At 37.9% G+C, this 23293-nt stretch overlaps 1 protein-coding gene across 2 annotated transcripts; it reads left to right on the top strand.

The window, feature by feature from the left end:
* The first annotated feature begins 1525 nt into the window (after positions 1 to 1525).
* On the top strand, positions 1526 to 19322 carry MS4A14 (membrane spanning 4-domains A14). 2 transcript variants are annotated; one of them, XM_004477969.3, is made up of 6 exons: positions 1526 to 1763; positions 3177 to 3305; positions 5484 to 5540; positions 10109 to 10258; positions 12105 to 12203; positions 16915 to 19322. In XM_004477969.3, the coding sequence occupies exons 1-6, from the start codon at positions 1623 to 1625 to the stop codon at positions 18871 to 18873; spliced, it is 2535 nt and encodes an 844-aa protein (XP_004478026.2). In that variant the 5' UTR covers positions 1526 to 1622; the 3' UTR covers positions 18874 to 19322. The 2 variants fall into 2 exon arrangements, with proteins under 2 accessions (XP_004478026.2, XP_058162356.1); XM_058306373.1 differs by lacking the exon at positions 12105 to 12203.
* Positions 19323 to 23293: the final 3971 nt, after the last annotated feature.

The raw sequence follows: 23293 nt of genomic DNA, 5'->3' as shown, positions 1-23293 counted from the left end.
ATTTCAAATAAAAGGATTTTAACATTTCAAATAAACATTTCAAATAAAAGGATTTTAACCCAAACTCACATCTGATTTCCTAAAATAGAAATAAAAAGCAGTAAAATTCCCATATACAAGTAATAAACTAACATGTTAGGTTGAAAAATGATAATATTGTAATTCCTCAGTCACCATTCAATCACAATCGTTGGTAGCATACCAGTACTTTGTATGTATTATGTGGCCTCAAACTCAATGCTGACCAGGATGAATTTCCCTTTTGTTGTCACTCAGCTTACTTTTCCAAACCTTTCTAACCAGTTTTGTTTAGAATCTAAATGTCAACCTGTCCCACACTTTGTTTTGTTTAAAATATTGTATTGCATCTTAGATACATAAAATTTACCTGAACAAATCTTGGCAGAAATGTTGTATTGAGAAATACTTACCTTCTGAGAAGTCTGGGTGTGAAATAAAAAGAGGTATACTATCAGGAAAATCTGAATGGAGGAGGCATTCTGTGATTATTTCTACACCTCAGTGGTTCTCAACCTGGAGTGATTTTATCTACCGCCCCCATATTTGGCAATGTCTGGAAACAGGCTGTGGTTGTCTCAACTGAGGATATGCTGTGCTCCTGGCATTTCATGGACAGAGGCCAGGGATGCTGCTACGTGTCCTACAATGCACAGGACAACTCCCCACAACAAAGCATTATTGTGCCCAAAATGTTAATAGTGTCAAAATTGTGAGACCCTGCTAAAATATTCAAGATAAGTTTTTTATATATTGGCTTTGTGAAACAAGTTGCCTTTATGATTTAATAACTAAAATTATAACAAATATAGGAATATAAAGAATTAATGTGAAAATCAAAATTCCAAAAAGCATTTTACATTGTCTCTACCAAGTTGTTTTAATCAGTCTTTGTATAATTTAACCATGAAGATCTTAAACAAAATTATTTTTTCTTTATTAAAGTTAAAACATCCTCTATTAAAGCAGCCAACTCCAACTGGTCTTACACATTTTTAACTATAGACTTTTTATACTAGAAAGGAATATGGTTAAATGATTAGTGAGATAATTCATCAGTGGGAAACTCCTTTTAAAAGAAGGTAGAAACCTGGTTGAATATAAATGATACAGATTTTTGAGACAGACAAATGGAGTTTTGACTCCTGCACCTGTCCCTTAGAATGTGACCTTGGGCAACTTAACATTTCTGTATCTGTTTCAGCAAGTTAAAATTGTTAAAAAATTAAATGTGAATTCATGTTAAAAGAAGCAAACAAACAAAATGTCTGGAACATAGTGGATATTGAAAAAGTTTCCATTTTTAATCTCATCCACATTAGGTATTGAGATTTGTTTCTCTGTGTAACACCGATAAACAAGTTGACAAGAGGGTAACTCTTCCGGATAACTGGATCCTTCACCAGGAAGAAAGGGGTCTGGGGATCCTCTAGAATTCTAAGATTCTATGACTCAATAATCATGATTCTGTGGTTCCAATTCCTAGCAGAGTAATTGCTAAGGACTCACTGCTGAGGACTCCATGTGACACTGATGGAGAGGCAGACCATGATTTTGGCTACGATGTTCACCTCCTCATTGTCTTAAGAGAATTTTCCCATTGAATGATGGAGTCACCAACCCAGCTCGAAGGAGGGACCCAGGTGGTCACTATACAACCTCAGGAAACTGTATTAACTGCGTTTCCCTACAGACCTCAAATCACTCTGCTGGATTTCCTGAAAGGAGAGTCCAAAGTCTTGGCAGTAAGTCCTCTCCAACCTGTGGTCTCTTCGGTGGTAATGGAGTGAGGACTTATTTTTTCCATGTGTGTCTGAAGAGAAACCATTGTGTATGAGGAGAGAGTTGATTTCCATTTTTGCCCCTCACCGTTCACGTGCTAAGTATCCTTTGTGACTAATCATAAATATTTATAAGGCATTTGCTTGTACAAGGAATTAGATAAATAGCAGGAAAACCAACATGTAGTCTAAGATTAGTATTTCCTTAGATTTTGACAAAGTAGTAGAAGTTCTGTTTACAATACACACTTTACCTCATGTTTTAGAAATGCTTCTAAGGGCTTATTTAACTTTGCAAAATCATATACTTAATGCTAACTAATACCTCCCCAAGCCCTGGGGAGATCCCAGGGTTATGCTGGGAGGAGTTAGTACAGACTGAATCCTAGCAGAACATAAGCAGAAAATTGGTGTGATTTCTCTAAATATCTCATTGAGGTGAGTCAGTGCTTCCCTTGGAGCTAAGACCACCTTAGAGGAGAAATCAACGCCCCCTTTTGTGCTAATGCAGGCACTGAAAGTTCTTTGAAAACTTCCAGAGTGAGTCACAAGAGAGACACACAAAAACTCCATACCTTGTAAAAGCACCTGCTGGGGAGAATGGTGTACACATGTTCAGCCTCAGTATACCAGTACATCCCTGCTTGTGCTGTGGTACTGAGAGGTTTAGCCTGGAAAAAAAACTTAGAGTACTAGAGAAGAAGTTTTGCCCTGAGAAGATCCACTGCCTGCCCCTCACACCACTTGGCTGCTGTGGTGCTTGTCTCCACAGAGACTTCTGGCATGTTGATAAAGCCACTGGGTTACCGAGATGGCTGGTCAGGCCCTTGGATGAAGATGAGATGAGACAGCCTCACCCCAGCTTCCCTACTCTGTCAGTGAACTTCATAAATTTTTAGAGAATTGTGCTGATCCTCCATTCTACAAGCTAATATTGAATGTGTACAAATGGAGTGTGGGTGGCAGGAATGGGGGAATAATACTAGGGTGCTGGTGTTGCCAAGGGAAAAGTAAAAGTGAATCGTGTGTAGCTGCTGTCCTCCAGACACTTACAGTCTCAGTGTAGAGTCAGACGTGTACTCAAATCTATCTCTGATACAGTGTAAATAATTTGGTAATACCAAGGAGTTTAGTGAATAGCAAGAGCTGAAGAGTGAAGGATTGAACCTGAAGGGCCCAAGCAAGCACAATCGGGAGTGGGGGAGGGAAGGGGTCTTGAAGAGCCGCCTCCATCTGAGAGCTGTTGCGAAAGGTATTCTGATGCGAGGAAAGGGGTGAAACGTTGCATAGGGGCATGAAAGTACATGCCTGAGGGACTGGGGGCAGCGCGGCAAGGCTGGCCTCTTGTGATCTCATGTACCTTTTCTCTCCTCACAGACTGTCCAGATTCTGCTTGCTCTGATCATCGCGGGCATTGGAGCTATATTTGCATTTAATTACGCCAAATTCTTCTACCTCTTCCCCCTCGTTTTCTTCACAGGATATCCATTCTGGGGAGCATTTATTGTGAGTATTGTCAATTAGGAGCTTTTGAGAAGTTGCTATAAGGACTGGTTCAAAATGACTTAAGTTCTGGGTTAATGAATTATATGAATATGGTTCCCTCAGGAGGCCAAAAAGTCTACCCCCTCCATGGCAAAAGAGACCACTCCATTTAGGCATAGAATCACTGTGGACAATCTAGGTACACAATGCTTAAAAGTTTTCAGAGATCTTGGTGTGTAGGAAGTCTTTTGCTTCCCACTATCAATCCGGGCAAATATCCTAATGTCCCCTTTGCAAATAAGGAAACTGAGTTTAAGAGAAATTAAAGGACTTAAGAATATCCAGCTAGCAGTCAGAATTACAGACTATCATAGCTTAAGGAGAATTTTAAGAATACTGTTGTTCCATCTACTACTTCACCCCAGAGATAATGTTAAGAGTGTCACTCATCCAGGTAATATTAGAGCCACAAATATAATTCCTAGTGCAGTTCTACTTCCATTCAGTCCCCACAGTGTTGGTTTCTTATCTTATGCAATAATATTTAAGGGTAGACTTCTTAGAGCTTCCACTAATAGAATGCATGCTCCCAGGAAGGCAAGTATATTGTCTTAGTTGCTGAGGTATTATCAGAGCCAAGAATTGTGCTTGACACAGTATGCATGAATGAATGAATCTATCAATCAATAACCAAATGGATGATAATACTGAATGTGATTTTTAAAATACACATGCCCCACTATAGAAATTCAAATATACCAACTCCTGGCTTCCTCCATTTCATAACAGAATTTCCCCTAAGTGACTCTATGTGATCAGCATATATGAATTATAATGAGTTCTAACATGATGCTTTTTCACACTTCTGCTCCTCATTGTACAGATATTGACTTAGCAAATACTATGCCTTGAGTAGTGTAGTAGGAATTCTGGTAAATAAGACCCTCTCTGAGAGAAGTGATGGATTGCTCTGAGAGGATTTGCCATTTAATGGGGAGGCAATTTACTATGAAAAAGTAAAAATAACTTTAGATATGTTATTATAGTAAGTAGGCTAATTGCATTAAGATAGGGGTTTCAGGTGCCATGTGTAGGGCTTACTGGGGAACTCACCTGCCCTGGAGGTCAAGGGAATGTTTTATGCATAGGTATTTGCTGAATGAAGCAGAAAGAAAGCATGCCAGAAGGCAGAGCATGAGCAAAAGATTGTCATGGGAGCAAGCAACTGAAAGAAGACCAATGAGTCTATGGCAGTGCCATAGAATGAGGCCAAAACTTTAGGTGGGAAAACTGCATCATGCCAGACTTTATGGTCATATGAAGAATGACTTTAATATGAGAGTAAGGGAAAACCACTGGAATTTTAAAGAGGGTAATAATAATGAAAGACTTGTTACTTTTTAAATGTCATTCTGTTTTCTGAGCAAGAAATGAATTCAAGGATAAGAGCACACCTGGGTGAATGAATTGGGAGCAGGCTGTGATAATGCAGAGGAAGGAGAGGAAATGATACCCCAGACTAGCAGGGCAGCAGTGGGAATGAAAAGAGATGGGCAACTTTGAGAGCGACTTGGAGGAAGAACTGGTAGATGATGGTGACCTGATGAAGCGAGTGAAGTAGATGCAGAAAGCACAGGCAGCTTTCAGCTGTCTGCATTGTCACCTTGAGGTCCTAAGAAGCCAAAACTCAGAGGTCCCCAAGGTCTAAAACCATTTCCCATAGGACAGTTTCCCAACCCCAGAACATCAGGAAAGAGAGGTGGCTCCACTTTGGAAGGCAGAGCTCCCATTTCCCCAGGGTGGTACTAGCCTTTTTATACTCTTGTTAATGACACCAGATTCCAACCCCCACCTCAGCCTTCCGAGGGCACTGCTCTGAGAAAGCCTCCCTCAGCCTGCTCAGAGCAGACAGTACATAGACGCACCCTGACTGCCAGGCCCAGAGCCCAGGCACCCTTGTCTTTCTGAAGGTCAGCAGGGCCAAACACCAGGGTGGTATGTTCAAGACCTGAAAGAGAAATCTGCCTCTCCAGCCGACCCTAGCAGAGAGCCCCCATCCAGTGCCAGGCATGTATTTATTCTTACTCTCCTTCCTTTCTAATGCTCAGGCAGAATTCAGGTTTGTGAATTCAAAGGAAACTATATGGTAAGGTGGTCACTACATTGCCTGCTAACTTATACCTTTTCTCTTCCTGACAGTTTATTCTTACAGGATATCTCACAGGAACCAAGGAGAAGAAATCACAAACGTGTTTGGTAAGTCACATTTGTGACATCTATGTAATTTTAAGTCTTCTACTTGCTGTCTATCATCTTATATGTGTATAAAGCCTTTAGCAATTATGGATCCCCCAGCAAAATTTGTATACCTCATAGCTGCAGTTCAAGCAATTCCTGTCAATGTCACCATCTCCTTAGTCCTACTACCTTCCCCTGGTTTCCATTTTCCTGGCCAAATACACCAGGAAAGTTGCTTATTGAAAACATTCTATATATCTAACTTAGTGCTGCTGAATCAGGGGTGATTTTGCCTCCCATGGGATATTTGAGAATGTCTGAAGATACAGAGATAGAGACAGACAGACAGCTAGATAGATGGAGATTGACTCATTGTCATCTAGTGGGTATAGTACAGGTATACTGCTAAACATCCTACAATGCAAAGTATACAGTCCATGATATTCCATTGAATCACATATTTGTGCATTCATTATTTCAATCATTCTTAGAGCACTTTCATTATTCCAATAATTATAATAAACAAATACAAACAACCAAAACTCATCACTTCTCATTCTCTCTAAGCTTCCCCTGCTGTACATAGCTGCTATTCTTTTTCCTTCTCTCTAGTATATTTGTATTTATATTTTGTAAAAACAGTATCATATATGCAATATCACCCATATTTGTGTTTTACATGAGGTTTTACTATCATATATAGTTCCATGTTACAGTTTTTAGCTTTTCTTCTAGTAATATACATGACCTTAGACTTACCCTTTCAACCACTGCCATACTCATATCCATACAATAGTGCTTCTAGTTACAAACACCGTGATATGCTTTCACCATTTCTATTCATTTCCAAAGATTTACAACAACCTTTATACTAATTCTGCACAGATTAACTCTCAGCTTTCCATTCTCTACCCACCTCCTATTTTCTGGTGACCTATATTAATTATTAACTCCATAAGTTTACACAAAATACTTAGGTCATTGTAGTGCAATCACACAGTATGTGTCCTTTTGTGTCTAACTTGCTTCACTCAACATAATGACCTTCAGGTTCATCCATGTTGTCATATGCTTCCCGACTTCATTTCTTCTTACCACTGCATAATATTCCATCATTTGTATACACCACAATTTGTTTATCCATTCATCAGTTGATGGACACATGGGTTGTTTTCAACTTTTGGCTATCATGAATAATGCTGCTATGAAGATTGGTGTGCAGATGCCTATTCGTTTCTCTGCTCAGAGTTCTTCTGGGTATATATCTAGTTATAATATTGCTGGGTCACATGACAAGTCTATATTCAACTTTCTTAGTGTAGTAGGCAGGGTTCTTTAGGGAAACAGAATTAACAGGAGATAGCTTCACACTTAGGAAGTGCCAAATAGTCCTCCACAGTGGCTGTACAATCCACCCACAATAAATAAGCATTCCTCTCTCTCCACATCCTCTGCAACATTTACAGTTTTCTGACTTTTTAATAGTGCCCAGTCTAATAGGTATGAAATGATATCTCATTGCAGTTTTGATTTGCATTTCCCTAACTGTGAGTGATGTTGAACATTTTTTCACGTGTTTCTTTGCCATTTGTATTTCATCTTTAGAAAATTGTCGTTTCAAATCTGTTACCATTTTTTAATTGGGTAGTTTGTCTTTTTATTGTTGAGTTGTATGATCTTTGTATACCATGGATATTAAACCCTTATCAGATATGTGATTGCCAATTATTTTCTCCCATTGAATTGACTGCCTTTTCACCATTTTGACAAAGTCCTTTGAGGTGCAAAAGTGTTTAATTTTGACAAGATCTCATTTATCTATTTTTTCTTTTGTTGCTTGTGCTTTCGATGTAAGGTTTAGAAAATACCACCTATTACAAGATCTTGAAGATGGTTTCCTACATTTTCTTCTAGGAGTTTTATGGTTTTCTTTTATATTTAGGTCCTTGATCCATTTTGAGTTAATTTTTGTATAAGGTGTGAGATAGGGGTCTCCTTTCTTTCTTTAAGATATGGTTATCCAATTCTCCCAGCACCATTCGTTGAATAGACAGGTCTTGTCCAGCTGGGAGGGCTTGACCACCAGTCTCTGATCTCTTTTTAGGCCCTGGATATGTAGTCCTCTTCTCAAAACCATTTTAACTCTGTCCTCATGGCCCTCTGCCAGTTTCCTTAGAGGACAGCTACAAGCCATAGGGAAGCTATGGGGGGGGAGGGGAGAGGGGAGAGGAGGAGGGAGGAATATCCTCTTCTCTTTCTGCCTGTGGAAATAAATGCAGACAAGGCAGATGAAGCCCCACATGCTGTGCTCCTCTCTGTATTCACTGCCTGCAGCACTGAGGACTATGCTAAGATGAAGGCAGACCTTAACCCCTCACTGAGACTCATGCAGGTAGAGGCAAGCAGGATGGCACAGTGGCAGCAACCCTGGGCCAGGCTTCAGAGACCTGGACCTCAGTCACAGTTCTTCCACCAGCTGCACAATCGTCATTATTCTCTTAACGCCCAAACCTCTCCCATCTGTAAAGTGGGGATAACAAGTGCCCTCCCAACATCGCAAAACTTGTATGAGGATCCCAGATATGTTCTCAGTGCACCATAAAGCATGATGCACACAAAGGATTACTTATCTAGAGACTTTACTGCACAAAATTGCTCTGATGCCATCAAAAGAGTCTGGAGAGATAAAGGACAGAGACTTGAGAGAGATGGCAAAGCTGCATGGTCCTGTGTGTGTTCTGCCAAAATGCCTTTTTGCAGAAAAGACCTGCATTTGGGGCCCAAAATAAGGCCTAGTTATATATCTGCTTCCTGCTGCATAACACCGGTGGCTCCAGAACAGGACAGGCTCTGCCAACACATCATTACATTTCCCACCACAATCAATAGCTGCATAACAAATAGTCACTGAATTGAGACATGAAGTTTCAGTTAGTTTTACATTTAGGAAAGCAATAGTGTATTAGGAGTGGTTATGAAGAGATGAACAAGAAGTTCTCTTCCTTTGAAGGAATTCAGAGAGAGAGATACAGATATAGGAATAGATATTGATGATTATATAGTTAAGGTAGAGGTATATAGATGATAATGTAGATATAAAGATATAGAATAAATATATGTATGTGTGCATGTGAATAAAGGGAATGGAACTGAAGAGTAGCCGGGATGGCCCTTGGCCAAGCTAGGAAGGAAAAGTGGCTTTATTTGTCGGTGGAAGACTAAATATGTACAATCTCAATTTCTGTTAAGGGTTTTTCTCACAGCCATTATACTGGTTGAAACAAAGAAAGCTAATAGGTAGGGTGACATTTCTATGAAGGGTCCATAAAAATTAGTTTGTGCTTTCTTAGTTAATCTTAACATGTGCATGGCTCCTGGGGTCAGGTAGCCCTGGTATGATAAGGATGGGGCTGTGGTAAGGATGTGAAGGCATAGATAAGGACAGATGTGAAGATACAGATAAGGGTGGACAGGACTAAAGATACTGAGTAGGGAAGTGCTTAGCTATACTATTTTTTTTAGCACCAGGATACAGCGTGGTTTATTTTCAATAATTTCAATAAACAAAACTAAAAGTAAGAAAAGAGATAATGCAGCAAAAGGGTATTCTCTCCAAAATGATTGGTTATGATTCTCCAAACTTATGGCTAACAGAGAGAAAACTAAAGAAAAGTTTGCATAGAATTATTTTTAAAAATGATCCATATTTTAATTTATGGCAGAGTTTACCATCTTTTATTCATTTTAAGTCTTATTTTTGAAGACTGGATTTGTGCAAATAATCTTCCCTAGGGGTTAATGTTAAATCTGTAGCTCTGCCTGCCTTCTGACATTTGAGCAAGGGTTACAATGAATTTTTCTAACATTATAAGATACAGAACAGTGTCAATATTTAAGCTATACTGTGTTTTTCTGGTAATATTGAATGGGACCATATGAAATTTTTATAACTTTCACATTGGGACACTGAGCTCAAGAAAGGAAACATTCAAACACCAGGTTAAAAATTTGATTTCATCTGTAAATAGAGTAGTGATGTGTTTGGTTATTGACTCCCCTTAGGGAATATAAGCCTCCTGAAGGCAAAACTCCATCCTCTTGTTCACTTTTGTGTCTCCACAAAGGAGGACAATGGACTTTGTGTCAATTCATCTCCTGACACATAATTGAAGTGAGCTGAATATTTATGATATAGATGAAATAAAAAGGATGCTACCCTAAAGTTAGGTGCCATTACTCTCATTTTTAAAGACAGAAATTGCAATTCCAGATTAGACAACATCATAATGTCCTAGTGAAGTTAGAACTCAAAATCAAGTCTGATTTCAAAGTCCACCTATTTTCTGTCATAACATTCTGTTTCCAGACTATGCAAGATAGAGTATCAAGGTAGGATGTACATTTTCTTTAGCATTAATCATAGAGCACCCCTTATCTACATGTTCTTTCTTGATTTCCTGGTCCATTCTAAAACTTGGTGTTTCTTTTGACTTTGATCATTTGGGATTCTGAGAAATATCTGGAAAGAGAAAGGAAGCAAGAATTTCCTTCAAATTTATTTTAACTTATTTATGTTTATTTTCCAGGGGCGATGTGTTCTGTGCATGAATATTATAAGTTCTTTGGCCGCAGTAGCTGGAATTATTCTCACAATTATCAGCTATAAAGATGAGCACGAGAACTGCCAGACACCTACCACTGTAGGAATATGTGTTCTAGGCAGAACACTTTTTATGGTAAGTGGTCTTATTTTGCACCATGAATCTGTGTTTATAATGAAATGAAAGCATCACCTTCGATTCGAAAAATTTAGGCCATGTCATCATTTGAACTGACATTTGCAAAGCAGTATTTTTATCATGATGGTGAAAATGATTCAGGAGCCATATGGTCTGGATTTGACTCCTGGCTCTAACACTTCTAAGCCCGTGAGTTTGGCCTAATATTTTGTCCTCTCAGAGCCTCAGTTTCCCTCATCTGGAAAATGAAGACAATAAGAATGGCTGTCTCTTTGGGTTGTTGTGAGGATTACTTAAATTGGGACAGAACCTGGCATGGTGTGAAGAGTCAAGTAGCAGAGCTTAAATGTATTTATCAATTGTAATAAATGAACCACAGTAATGAAGGATGTAGATTACATTTATGTAATCTAAAGCTTCTTTAAAAATTTTTTTTTAAGTCAATAGGTTTTAGCTCTTGCTATCACTATTGACAGGGATTGGATTAAATTTTATCTCTTCAGTATTAATGAAAAACAGAATTAACTAAAATGTCTAATCAATTAACATTAAAAACCAATTACAGTGGGAGAAAGTGTTGGAACCACTTAAGGAAGTATTTTAATAATTTCAGGACATAAATCATTTTTAGATAAATGCAGTAGTTTTATGGATTAAAGAAAATGAAAAATATTCTATACCAGAACATAAAACTGTAATTTTAAGTGCTTATTTATTAATAAGTAACAAATGACATTATTTTTAAGCATGTCAATGATTCCAGTAGGTCTTTCCTTTTAGTTTCAACAAACAAATCCTGGGGTTTCATTCCCCTTCTACCAGCTATATCTTTTTTTATTTATTTATTTATTTTTTTTAATATTACATTAAAAAATATGAGGTCCCCATATACCCCCCACCTCCTTCACCCCACTCCTCCCCCCATAACAACAATCTCCTCCATCATCATGAGACATTCATTGCATTTGGTGAATACTTCTCTGAGCACCGCTGTACCTCATGGTCAGTGGTCCACATCATAGCCCACACTCTCCCACAGTCCACCCAGTGGGCCATGGGAGGACATACAATGTCCGTAACTGTCCCTGCAGCACCGCCCAGGACAACTCCAAGTCCCGAAAACGCCCCCACATCTCATCTCTTCCTCCCACTCCCTACCCCCAGCAGCCACAATGGCCACTTTCTTCACACCAATGCCACATTTTCTTCGATTACTAATCACAATATTTCATGAATAGAATATCAGTAAGTCCACTCTAATCCATATTCTATTCCTCCATCCTGTGGACCTTGGAATGGTTATGCCCACTCCCCCTCTACATCAAGAGGGAGCTTAGATTCCATATGGATGATGGATGCAAACCTCCTGCTTTCAGTTGTAGGCACTCTTGGCTTCCTGGTGTGGTAGCTGTATCTTGAAGGCTTGGATCTTAGAATTTTAAAGAGATTTGAGGCTATTTGGATGCGGATGAAGTAGAATCTTGGGAAACTGTCTCCTTCAAGAAGAACAAAAGTGAAAAGAGCTCTCTGTTACTGAATATGTGATATTAATGAATCCTCATAATCATCCACTGAATGGGCCTCAAGACATTTTCATAGGTTCTGAAATAAATTCCAAAATTGCAGACTTATAAAGGGCTACTAAGGAAAGCCAGAAAACAATATAAGGGACAAAATCCTGTACTAATTGGGCCAAGAACATCATTATAAATTTTACTGTTTCAGAGCCCACTGTCTTTTATTGATCACATACTTGGTTATAGAGTATCAGGGTCACTGTCTTTTATCTTTAAAATTATATAAGCTTTCATGCCAAATGCCATTTATTTATCTTTATTTGCAGGGAATTTTGTCAGTTTTACTGATCATCAGTATAGTAGAGTTCAGCATCTCTGTGACCATCCTATCCTTTAGAAACAAGTGCTGGACAAAGTCAAATGAGGTGCGTTCAATGTACATATGAGAACACATTGATTTCTAGTCTATACATGGGCAGAGCAGCATGCTCAGATGCTGCACTGAAATTTTTAGATTTAGTAAGGTGAGGGAGGACCTACTTAAGATTGAAGCTTCTTGCCCTATTGGCTATCCACAGTCTTTCTATTCAGACATAATTCATTATCTCCCTGCCAAAATATATGAAAGACCAGATTTACTGGGAACCCAAGTGACTGATACATTGGGAACTTTGACTTGAGTTATCAGGGCTTATGAAACAATATCTCACCAGAGAGGAAGGAGAGAGAAATATTAACTGTGATACTAACACTATTTCTAATAATGAATAGTTATAGCTAACATCTACTGAATGCTTACTATGACCACCACTGTTCTAATCCCTAAGGAAGAACTCACTTGATGTTAAAAAACCTACTATAACATCCTTATTTTACATACGAACTAAGTCACAGAGAGGTTAAATAAACGTTCCAATACTACATAGCATCAGGATCTGACTGAGTGTGAGTCTGCTCTCTAAATCTCAAATACAATTTCCAGGCCTTGTGCTAGGTGTTGTATTTTTTTCTTTCTTCTATCAATTCTACTGAAGTGTAATTTACAAACAATAAAAAATGCACACATTTTAAGTGCTCAGTCTAGTGGGTTTTGACAAATTGTAAATACCTGTTTAGCCACAATCTCAATCAAGATATGGTACATTCCCATCACCCACAAAAGCTTTTGCTAATCCCTCTGTAGTCAATACCTTTCATCACCATAAACTAATTTTACCTGTAGAATTTTGTAGACATGAAATCCTAAGTACTTACTCATCTGTGTCTGGCTTCACTCACTCAGCAATATATTTTTGAGATATTTTGATATATGATTTTTGAGATATACATGCTATTGTATTCATGTTAATTGCTAAGTAGCATCCATTGTATAAAGTTGCTATGAACACTTGAGTTCAGATTTTTATATGGATATATGTTTTCATTTCTCTTGGAATGCAGTATTTGGGATTTGATTGCTAGGTTATTTGATAAGTATAAGGCAAAAAACTGCCAAATAAATCTCCAAAGTGGTTGTACCCTTTTGCATTCTCATCAGCAATGTATGAGAGGTACAGTTGCTCCATATTATATGTACACTTGGAATTGTCTGCCATATTAATAATTTAGTCATTCTAGTGTATGCATAGTGGTATCTCATGTGGTTTTAATTTGCATTTCCCTGGTGACAAATGATGATGAAAATATGATTTTATTGTTCATTTGTACACCTTCTTTTGAGATGTGTCTGTTCAAATATTTAGCCATTTCTACTGAATTGTTTAATCATTGAGTTATAAGAGCCTAACTGATTGTTAATAAAAGTTCTTTTACAGATATGTATGTTGCTAATATTTTTCCCATCTGTGGGCTTACCGTTTTATTGTCTTAATAGTGTCTGTGAAAGAAGCAGAGATTTTAAATTTTGATGGAGTATAATTTATTAATTTTTTTCTCTCATGTTTGATCCTAACAAAAGTTTGCATACCACAAGATTATAAAGATCTGTTCCTGTATTTTCTTCTAGAGTAGTTTTATAGGTTTAGCTCTATGATATATGTTGAATTAATAATGTTAGGTACATTACAAGTTCATGCTCTCCAATGGAGATATCTAGTTGTCCCAGTACTGTTTGTTGAAGTGCAATGCTTTCTCCCATTACCTTGGCAACTGTTTTAGTTTCCAGGCTTCTGTGACAAATCCATACAGTGAATTGGCTTAACAACAGGAATTTATTGGCTCACAATTTCATAGGCTACAAGGTGTGCTTCCTCTTGGCAGTAGTGTTCTGCCTGGGACCAATCCTTAGTTCCTTGGCTTTCCTGTCACATGGCAGGCAATGTCTTCTTTTTCTTCCAGGTTCATGCTGACTTCTGGCATCTCCCTGTGGCATTCTTTTCTATGCCTGAATTTCTTCTTAGAAAGGACTCCAGTAATCTGGGTTAAGACCCAATCTCATTCAGCTGAATCATACCTAAACTGAAAATAGCATCTTCAAAATTTCCAATTTACAGAAGGTTCATACCCGCAGAGACACAGATTAAAATTAAGAACACGTCTAAATTGAGATACATAATTCAAGCTACCATAGCATCTTTGCAGAAAATCAATTAAATGGTTAATTATAGGTCATGTTCGGAAACTTTATTTTGTTCCATTGTTCTGTTTATCCTCCCACCAATTCTAGTCTATCTAAATTTCTCCAGCTTTAGAGTAATTCTTGAAATCAGGCAATGTAAATCCTCTGACTTTGTTTTTCTCTTTAAAAAGTGTTTTGTTTTTGTAGGTTTTAAGGATTTCCATACAAATTTTAGAATCAATTTCTACAAAAATCTTGCTGTGATTGTGATTGAAATTGTGTTAAACCTATATATCAATTAGGGGAAAGCTGACATGTTTAGTATGTTAAGTTTTCCAGTAAGGAATTCAAAGATGCTATATAATACAGACCCTGTCTTCAAGAAGAGGAAAGGGAAAATGGACCCCTAATATTTATTGAGAAACTCTCCTGTGCCAACCACTGTATTTATTTATTTTTTATTGTATTTTTTGAAGATACACAGATCACAAAAAATATTACATTAAAAAACATGAGGGGTTCCCATATACCCACACCCACCCTACCCGACTCCTCCGACATCAACAACCTCTTTCATCATTGGGAGACATTCATTGCATTTGGTGAATACATTTTGGAGCACTGCTGAACTGCATGGATTATAGTTTACATTATAGTTTACACTCTCCCCCAGTCCATTCAGTGGGTTATGGCAGGATATATAATGTCCAGCATCTGTCCCTGCAATATAATTTAGGACAACTCCAAGTCCCCAAAATGCCCCCACATCACATCTCTTTCCTCTCCCAGCAACTACCATGTCCACTTTGTCCACATCAATGCTACAATTTCTTCCATTTACTAGTCACAATAGTTCTATAGTAGAATACCAGTAAATCCACTCTAGTCCATATTTTATTCATCCATCCTGTGGACCCTGGGATGGTGATGTCCACTCCACCTCTGTATCGAAAGAAGGCTTAGATCCCACATGGTTGATGGATGAGATTCTCCTGCTTGCTGTCTTTTAAAGCACTGTTTCATATGGCCTTGAGTCGTAATAATCCTGGAGTAAGGTGTGACTGAGTGATTATTATAAGGAAGCATAGATTAGAGAGAAAACACAGGATCAAGGATTCAACTGCAGTGTCTGGATCCTGGCTTTACAACTTAATAGCTCCATAACACTGGTCAAGTTACTTAACTTCTTGAATCTCTCTTCCCTCATCTGTAAAATAAGGACAATTGTCCCATGAGGATGTTATAAAAATTACCTGAGATGACTTTGGAAACTTGCCTAAAACCAGGTAAGCATTCAATTATCATTATGCTTGAAGAAACCTGAAATCGTAGCCTTTTAGAGCCTGAATAAACTTAGAGACAGTATAATGCATGCCTCCAAACAGCCTCTCATAATAAATGAATTACAATCTAAATGAAACAGAAGTTTAGAGATGAATAAAAATATAGAAATTTCCCTTAAAGTACCACTTACTCTCATGTATATAGCCCTTCAATGGGGATAAAATAAAGATGCAGGAAACACATTAGGAGGGTAGGGAATGACAGTGTAAGAAAATATATAGTTTTTCATCTAGACCTGCCATCAACTAACCAGGTAGCCATTAAGTCATTTAATCACTCAGAGTTCCAATCACTTCAACAAATAGAGCAAGCAGTCTATTCTTACCCCATAAGTGACCTTGGAAAGGATGCAGTTTGCCAAAAATAAATGGGCTTGGATGTAATAACATCCCCCTTCAAAAAGCACACAATAAAACAAAACATGGGTGAGAATGAAGGCATTGACTAAGGGTTGTATCTGATCCTGTCATTTAACTGCTTTAAAAACTCCAATAGATCTTTCTTGTCTATAAATGAAAGCCCCAAGTTCCTAGCCTAGCAAACCATCTAACCATATCTAACTGCTTACCATTTGTCATCACCACCTGTATCTTGACCTTGTGATTCTGCATCCACTGTTTCCACTGTTTATTCTACCTGTATTTTGACTCCTACCATATTTCATCTTATCTTATTCTGCCCAAGAATCTCCTACTTGTCCATCATGACATGGTTCAAATGTCTCCTCTTCTGTGAAGTATTTCCTAGCTCTCTCAGAATTAGGTCATCTTCTACATTCACACAGAGCACTTTGTACCTATTTCTGTAACAGTATTTGCTGACCTATATTGTATGTACCTTCGAGACAAGACCCACATCTAATTATCTTTGATACAGTATTTAGTTTATCTTGTAGGTGCTTAGTAGATAATTATAGATTAAAACTGATTATAACAATATTGAGTGGAGAAGAAAATGTCTTAGATGCTTCATAATATTAAGAATGCAAGGAATATTTCAAACAATCTTAGTCAAATTTTTGCTATTGAATATTTGAGATGAGTGATGACTTTCTAAAATAAATTGAGTGTGTTAGTAAAGATAGGATGGTATTTGTTTTCTGACCCCTCAACTAGATGATATTTCTAATCTATTGTCTTGAGGCAGAGAGGGAAAATAATTTGGGAATACAAAAAGAAAAGAACATCAAAGATGACTTTGGCTTATTAATTATTCCCTTCCCCTTGGTTTTACAGATTGTGTTTTTCTTACCTTCGGATGTTACTCAAAATAATGAACTACATGCCCCAGAAGCAAATGCCCAGTTACAATTTGAGCTTCAAGAAGAGTCTTCCAGTGAAGATACAAGTCCACACATACACACTGCTTTCTTTGGAGGGTATGCTTTCTTCAAATTAAGAGTCTCAGCAAGTTCTTTAGCCTCCCAACCCACACGACACCTGCACTGGAGAAGCAAGGAAAGTTATTACACATCTTCTCTAACATCTTTGCTAGATGGACACCAGGAAAATCTCCCACCGTCTTTAGAATTTCCACAGGAAGAAATTGAACTGGAATCTCTGCCTTCCACATTACAGATAAAGCCCTCAGACAATACAATGAACATTCAGCAGGACAATTTAGTTGAACAAGTAGAGGATGAACAGCAACAATTTGCTATGGCACAGACATCAAAAATTCAAGCCCAGTTGTCACAGGCCCAAGACTTGCCATTACAAGTATTTCCATCCCATTCTACAGAGTCCCTTATGCAAAAAGTTCAAGATTTAACATCCCAAGAGCTGTCATCAGATGTCCTGCCAAATCAAGTTCTACAACCCCAAGACTTGCAGTTTGAAGACTCAAAATCCCATTCCATAGAGTCCCATATCTCTAAAACACAAAAGTTGACACTGCAAGACTTGCCACCCCAAAATATGTCATCACAAGACATGCCATCTCAAGACATGCCAACAAAAGATATGCTATCTGAAGCCCCAACATCCCATATTTCTCAGTCCCTTAGTTTATTACAGCAGTCCTCAGGTCTTCAACCCCAAGACAGTCAACTTCAAGATGAGAATGTTAAGGACCTATTATTTCAAGACATTGAATCAGAAGTCATGTCACTGACCAAAGAATGGAAATTTGAAGAGAATCTGCAAGCTAGGAAATCCCCAAAGTGGCTTTCCCTAATCAAATGCTTGCAATCCTCAAAGCAGAGACCAACAGATGAGCAAAGCCAGGGCCAGCCATCCCCAAAGCAGAAATTCCTAGACCAGCAGAGCAAAGACGGGGGATCCCCAAAGAAGCAATATCCAAATTGGGAAGCTATTGATAAGCAAACTCAAGATCAGCAACACCCACATCAGCAAGCTGAAGACAAACAGGCTAAGCAGGCCCAAGAGAAGCAATCTCCAAAGCAACAACCCCAAAATGGGCAAGATAAAGGTCAAAAAGCTGAGAAGAAATCCCCAATGCAACAAGTCCAAGATCAGCAATCTGAAGACCAACAAGCCCAAAAACAGAAACCCCCAAAGGGACAATCCCAAGATTGGCAAGTCAAAGAACATAAACCTGAAGAGAAGAAAATTCCAATGCAGCAACCCCCAGATTGGAAACCCCAAATCCAGCAATATCAAGGCTGGCAATCCCAAGACTGGAGAACCCAAGGCTGGAGAGAAAAAGATTGGAAGCCACAAGAATGGAAATTTGAAGTACAACATCCCTTATATTGGGAATCCCAAACTTGGCAAGCCCAAAATCTAGAGAAAGAAGCCCTAAAGCAGAAAGCTCTGTATCAAGAGGCCCAAACCCAGCATGCCATAGCCCGGCATACCCTAGATTGGCAAATACAAGATGTTCCGTTTCAAGACCACCAGAATCAAGATGAGCACCAACAAAACCTTCAATCTGGAGTTACACAAAAAGAAGATATGCAAGTAGATAGCAATCAAACTAAAGATGTCGCACCAAGGGACAGGGAATCTAGAAACCAAAAACCAACAGACCTGCAATCAGAAAACATAAATTTTCCCTCTTCCTTCTGCCAAGACTCAGTAAAAGACACACATTTCAGCAATTTGTCCAGTTTAACGTCAGAACAAGATATGCAACTAACCCTTTCAACTTTCTCAAGTTCAGACAAAGATCTGAATTCACCTTCTACCTCATATTGTCCAAAAGATGGCCAGGAATCTGAAGATTATAAATAACATGAAGGGTCTACCCTAATACCATACTTCCTCCAACTATGACGCCAAATTACTGAAAAATAATATAGGCTCTTACCCCTATATTCTCAACTGTACCTTATTCATTCAACAGCAAATGAAGAGCATGAAGAATACACAAAGGATTTGTCCTTAAAATGACAACATATCAAATATTAATACTATATCAGAACTTTCTAGGAGTGGCAGAATAATTCACATTTAAACTGTATCATAAAGTTATAAATGATAGTGTTTCAATTATGATCACTAATTCATTTACAACTTAATATGTAGTGGACCAACTTTTCTATCCTGTGAACATTTTCCACCTCCTCTCTTGTATATTATAAGTGTTCAGTAAGTCAGCTGGGAAGAAGTCTTCTCTGAAGGCTTTCTAAGGACTCATGAATCAAAAGAGTCAGGGAGGAATAAAAGTCACTCCAACAATTTGTCGTGTTTTGTTTCTAGCTCTCTACTGCTCCTCCCAAATCTCTGTGTTGAGGATATATACTCTAATAAGGCAGAATGTAGCAATGAATAGAGAAAATAGAAGATCGAGAGCAACATTCCTTGAGTAGGGACGAAGGAGGCAGGTAAGGGCAGAGATGCAGGTGTCATAACAGAAATATGTAAAGCTCTAATGTGTTGTGTGAAGCTTTGGCTCCTTTCTGTATAACTGTACTCACTGCCTCTAATTCAGCAACACTTAAGACACATAATTTCATCCTTAGTGGTCAAAGAAAATTTTGTCATCAAAAACTGTCAGTTACTCACCAGCCTCCACATGTAATCACATATTTTTACTTCTTTCTCCTTGATCTCTTCGATATATTTGGGATTATTGATCATCCCTTCTCTCTGCTATCTTCCTCAACCCCACTGACTTTTTCACTTTTTTATGCCTATTTCATAAATTATTCTTCCTCCTTCAGTATTCTCAAATAGGTATTCCCAAGGATATCACCCAGTTTCCTTCTCCTTTGAAATCACAAACACTAGTATAGTTCTCTCACATTCTTGCCAGTAACACCAGACTGGCAAGAATGTGAGAGGCACATTCGTGTTGTCCACAGAATTCAGTCCAAAGGCTTTCTTCAAGTAGGCATTCTACAAATAATTTTAAAAGCATAAATGGAAGCCTGACTTCTCCACCTAGAGGGGAGTGGAGAAGTTATGGGTAATAGAATATAGAACAGAATAAACAGAACCTGGCTATCTGCTCCTTGATGCCTTTGCTTCTACATTAAGGATTCAAGAACTATTTATTTATGCTTTTTCATCATATTCTCTTTGAAAGTTCAACTCACTCAGTCATTCTTGCTCATTCAAGCCCTATACCTACCCATCCAAGGCATATACATATACATACGTGCACACATGCCCAAGGGTTGTGTGGTGTTTAATGGTGACACATCATTGGAGAGGCGATTCCTGTTACCAATGATTGTTCCAAACCCAAAGAAAACCATCGTCTCAGTTTATAGAGTCCCTATGAGTCCTGTGGACTTGTTATTTCTACACTTGGGACAAGGGAAATTTTAAGAAATTACAAGAATCCAGTGCTTGGTGTCTAGACTTAAAATGTAAGAATATAAGAATGTAAGAAACATCTCCTCTGAGGTTTTCCCAACTGACTGAGAGATGCTAGAGAGCAAGTCAGAAGCCTCTACTACTCCCAGGACTCCTGTCACCTTTTCACCCTCAGGGAATCCCACTTTTCTCTCGTCGCCTTTTGAAGGCATACCATTCCTCTACCTCAACTCCCCTTTCTAAGATACCTAATGTGCCTGCAGTGAATTCTGGCCTGTGTTGAAAAAATCAAATGTATTTAGGAACCAATAAGGGAGTGTAAATATGTGCAGTAGCTGTTTATAAAACAAGATGCAAAGGGCTGTGGGGAGCTGGAACATTTGACTTGCCTAAAGGCAATCTTAAAAATCACTGTCATATGGCAAACATAATTATGTCTTAGTTTCCAAGACCCTGTGGCAAAAATGTGCTGGTTTCTCACAAGTGTCCTTTCTTCATTTGCTCACTACTTCCAGGCTGGACCCCTAAAACCTGCTGCATTATTCCCCCCAATCTTCCTTACCCTATATATTGGCTAGATGCAGAGACCCAGGTCCAGAGCATGCCAAGTCACTAGATGACAGAAGTAATCTACACCATAAATCACTGTGTAGGTTAAATCTTCTGCTGAACATGCGGCTGGATTGTGACCTAAGAAACAAATCTTTTATGTATCAAGTCAAGGAAAGCATGGAATAGAACTGTTTGTCACAGAAGTTAGCCAATTCTGAGTAATAGTGATGCCAAGGCAAAAAAAATTTCAAAACTTGCTTTACATGATAAGAGCCATTTTCTTCTTGCATTATCTATTGCTGTGTAACAAGCTACCACAAATGTAGCTGCTTAAAAACAATACAAATTTCTTATCTTACAGTTTCTGTAGGTCAGAAGTCCATCACAGCTTATCTAGATTCTCTGCTTAGAGTCCAACTGAGCTAAAATTAGAATATCAGCCAGGCTGTGGTTCTAGGGCTCAGTATCATTGACCAAGATGATGTATTATTGGAAAAATCCAGTTTCTTGCAGCTGTAGGACTGAGGTCCCAGTTTCCTTGCTGGGTTTCAGCTGGGGGCTGCGTCCCATCTTCAAACCACAATGGTGCAGAAGTCCTCCTCGACTTTGAATTTTGGACTTCCCTGTTTTTACTTTTAATGCAATCCTGTGATTACATTGGGCCTACCCAAATAATCCAGGATAATCTCCCTATTTTAAGATCAACAGATTAGTATATTTAAATATATCTGCAATGTAGGGTAACATATCATGGGTGTGCTATCTCATCATATTCAGTCCTGGAATTAGGATAGGCAATCTTCTTGAAGGACATAATTCTTTCTAATACCTCTTTGGTGGATAATAAAGAGAAAATAAACAAATTAATGTAGTTTAATGTATCATTTTGTCTTTTAATACATTAACTTGCCATGCCATACACATGCAACCAAAGTAGTCATTTTTAAGGTTTTAATAACCAAAGTTACACATTCACATGATTTAAAGAATCAACTAGCTATTACAAGATTATTTTGAGTAATAACAACCCCATTTAGAGCTCCAAATCCCTCTATTTCAGCCAAGTACTAGGCAAATTATCATGTTCTATGAATGCCTTTATATGAAAAACAAAGTTGAGAAGCACTGATCTTCCCATTATGGAAGATCAGGATTTAACTTTTTTTTTCCAACCTCCCAAACATCAAACATTGTACTTTTCCCATCCCCCTTCCTACACAACTATGTCATAATTTGGGGCAGAGAGACATGCTTATATCTTTATATATATGCTATCAGAGCTAAGGCATTTAAGGAACTATGATTATTTTTCCTCTCCTGCACAAGGTCTAGTTTTCCCTAGAACTACATATAAATCTATGTGTGTGTGCTTGCCTAATTTTCAACCCCAAAATCTCCATTAGCTTTCTAAAGTTCTTCTCAATACACTGGTTCATATTAAGTATCATATCAATTTCATCTTCTCGAAGGAAAGAATGAAATCATGTGTGTGTTCAGTCTGTTGGGCTTTCTCAGTAGTAAAATAAATCTTTTAAAATGACATAATTTACAGAGATGAGGAGTACATAATTTGTGAAATACCTAACACAGTGCCTATCACATAAGTTGGTGTTTAAAATACATATTGAACAAAGGAACACAAATAGCAGACTGATATAAATACTGAGAAGCATTATTGCAGTATACATTTCCTTACCAGGCCTGGTAGGTGAATGATATGGGTCCTTTAAGTAAAACTTCCCCTTAAGACCCAGCTATTTTAAATCATATTTAAAAAGATAAAGAAACCAATTCAAATTTGAATCTGCCTCAACTAACTACATAGGGATGAATGGTGAAAATTAGGGAATATCCTTGGATTCATCAGTGAATTAGGAAAGATGAAATTAGGAATTTTAAATCAATCCTTTTCCATTTCTTACAAACTTAGAAAACTTTCTGCTTTCTCTTCAGGCTCTCAATATTACACAACAGCTTTAATCTGAGGGAAAATAGTAACTAACCCACTATTTAGTACAGTTGCCAAGAGATCCAGAAAAATCTTAAGACTTCAGTCTTAGCAAGAACTTTATTATTTTCAATGCTTTTGGTAGCCCCCCCTTATATTTCTAATCAAATATTTTTGCAGTAATATAATTTCTCTTATTTCTGATACTTAGTATTTTTTACCTATGTATGTGCTGGGTAATTATCTCATTTTCCCCTTTAATCAATGGTTAATCAGGATACAGTTTGCTTTCAATTTAGGAAATGAAAAGAACAGAAGACCTTTTTACCTCAAAGAAAATTTTGGAGAAACTGTGGAAAAAATATAAATACATGATAGATATTTTATAAA

The sequence above is a fragment of the Dasypus novemcinctus genome, chromosome 10 (assembly GCF_030445035.2).
Source record: "Dasypus novemcinctus isolate mDasNov1 chromosome 10, mDasNov1.1.hap2, whole genome shotgun sequence".
Lineage (NCBI taxonomy): Eukaryota > Metazoa > Chordata > Mammalia > Cingulata > Dasypodidae > Dasypus > Dasypus novemcinctus.
Note: the sequence above shows the minus strand (reverse complement) of the source record. Positions and strands in the feature narration are given on the sequence as shown.

What these genes read in the sequence shown, in the direction of transcription:
- MS4A14 (XM_004477969.3), top strand. Translation starts at nt 1,623, where the DNA reads ATGATGGAGTCACCAACCCAGCTCGAAGGAGGGACCCAGGTGGTCACT. An exon ending in AGAAATCACAAACGTGTTTG is followed by an intron (nt 5,541 to 10,108) that starts GTAAGTCACATT and finishes TTTATTTTCCAG; the next exon opens with GGGCGATGTGTTCTGTGCAT. An exon ending in TAGGCAGAACACTTTTTATG is followed by an intron (nt 10,259 to 12,104) that starts GTAAGTGGTCTT and finishes CTTTATTTGCAG; the next exon opens with GGAATTTTGTCAGTTTTACT.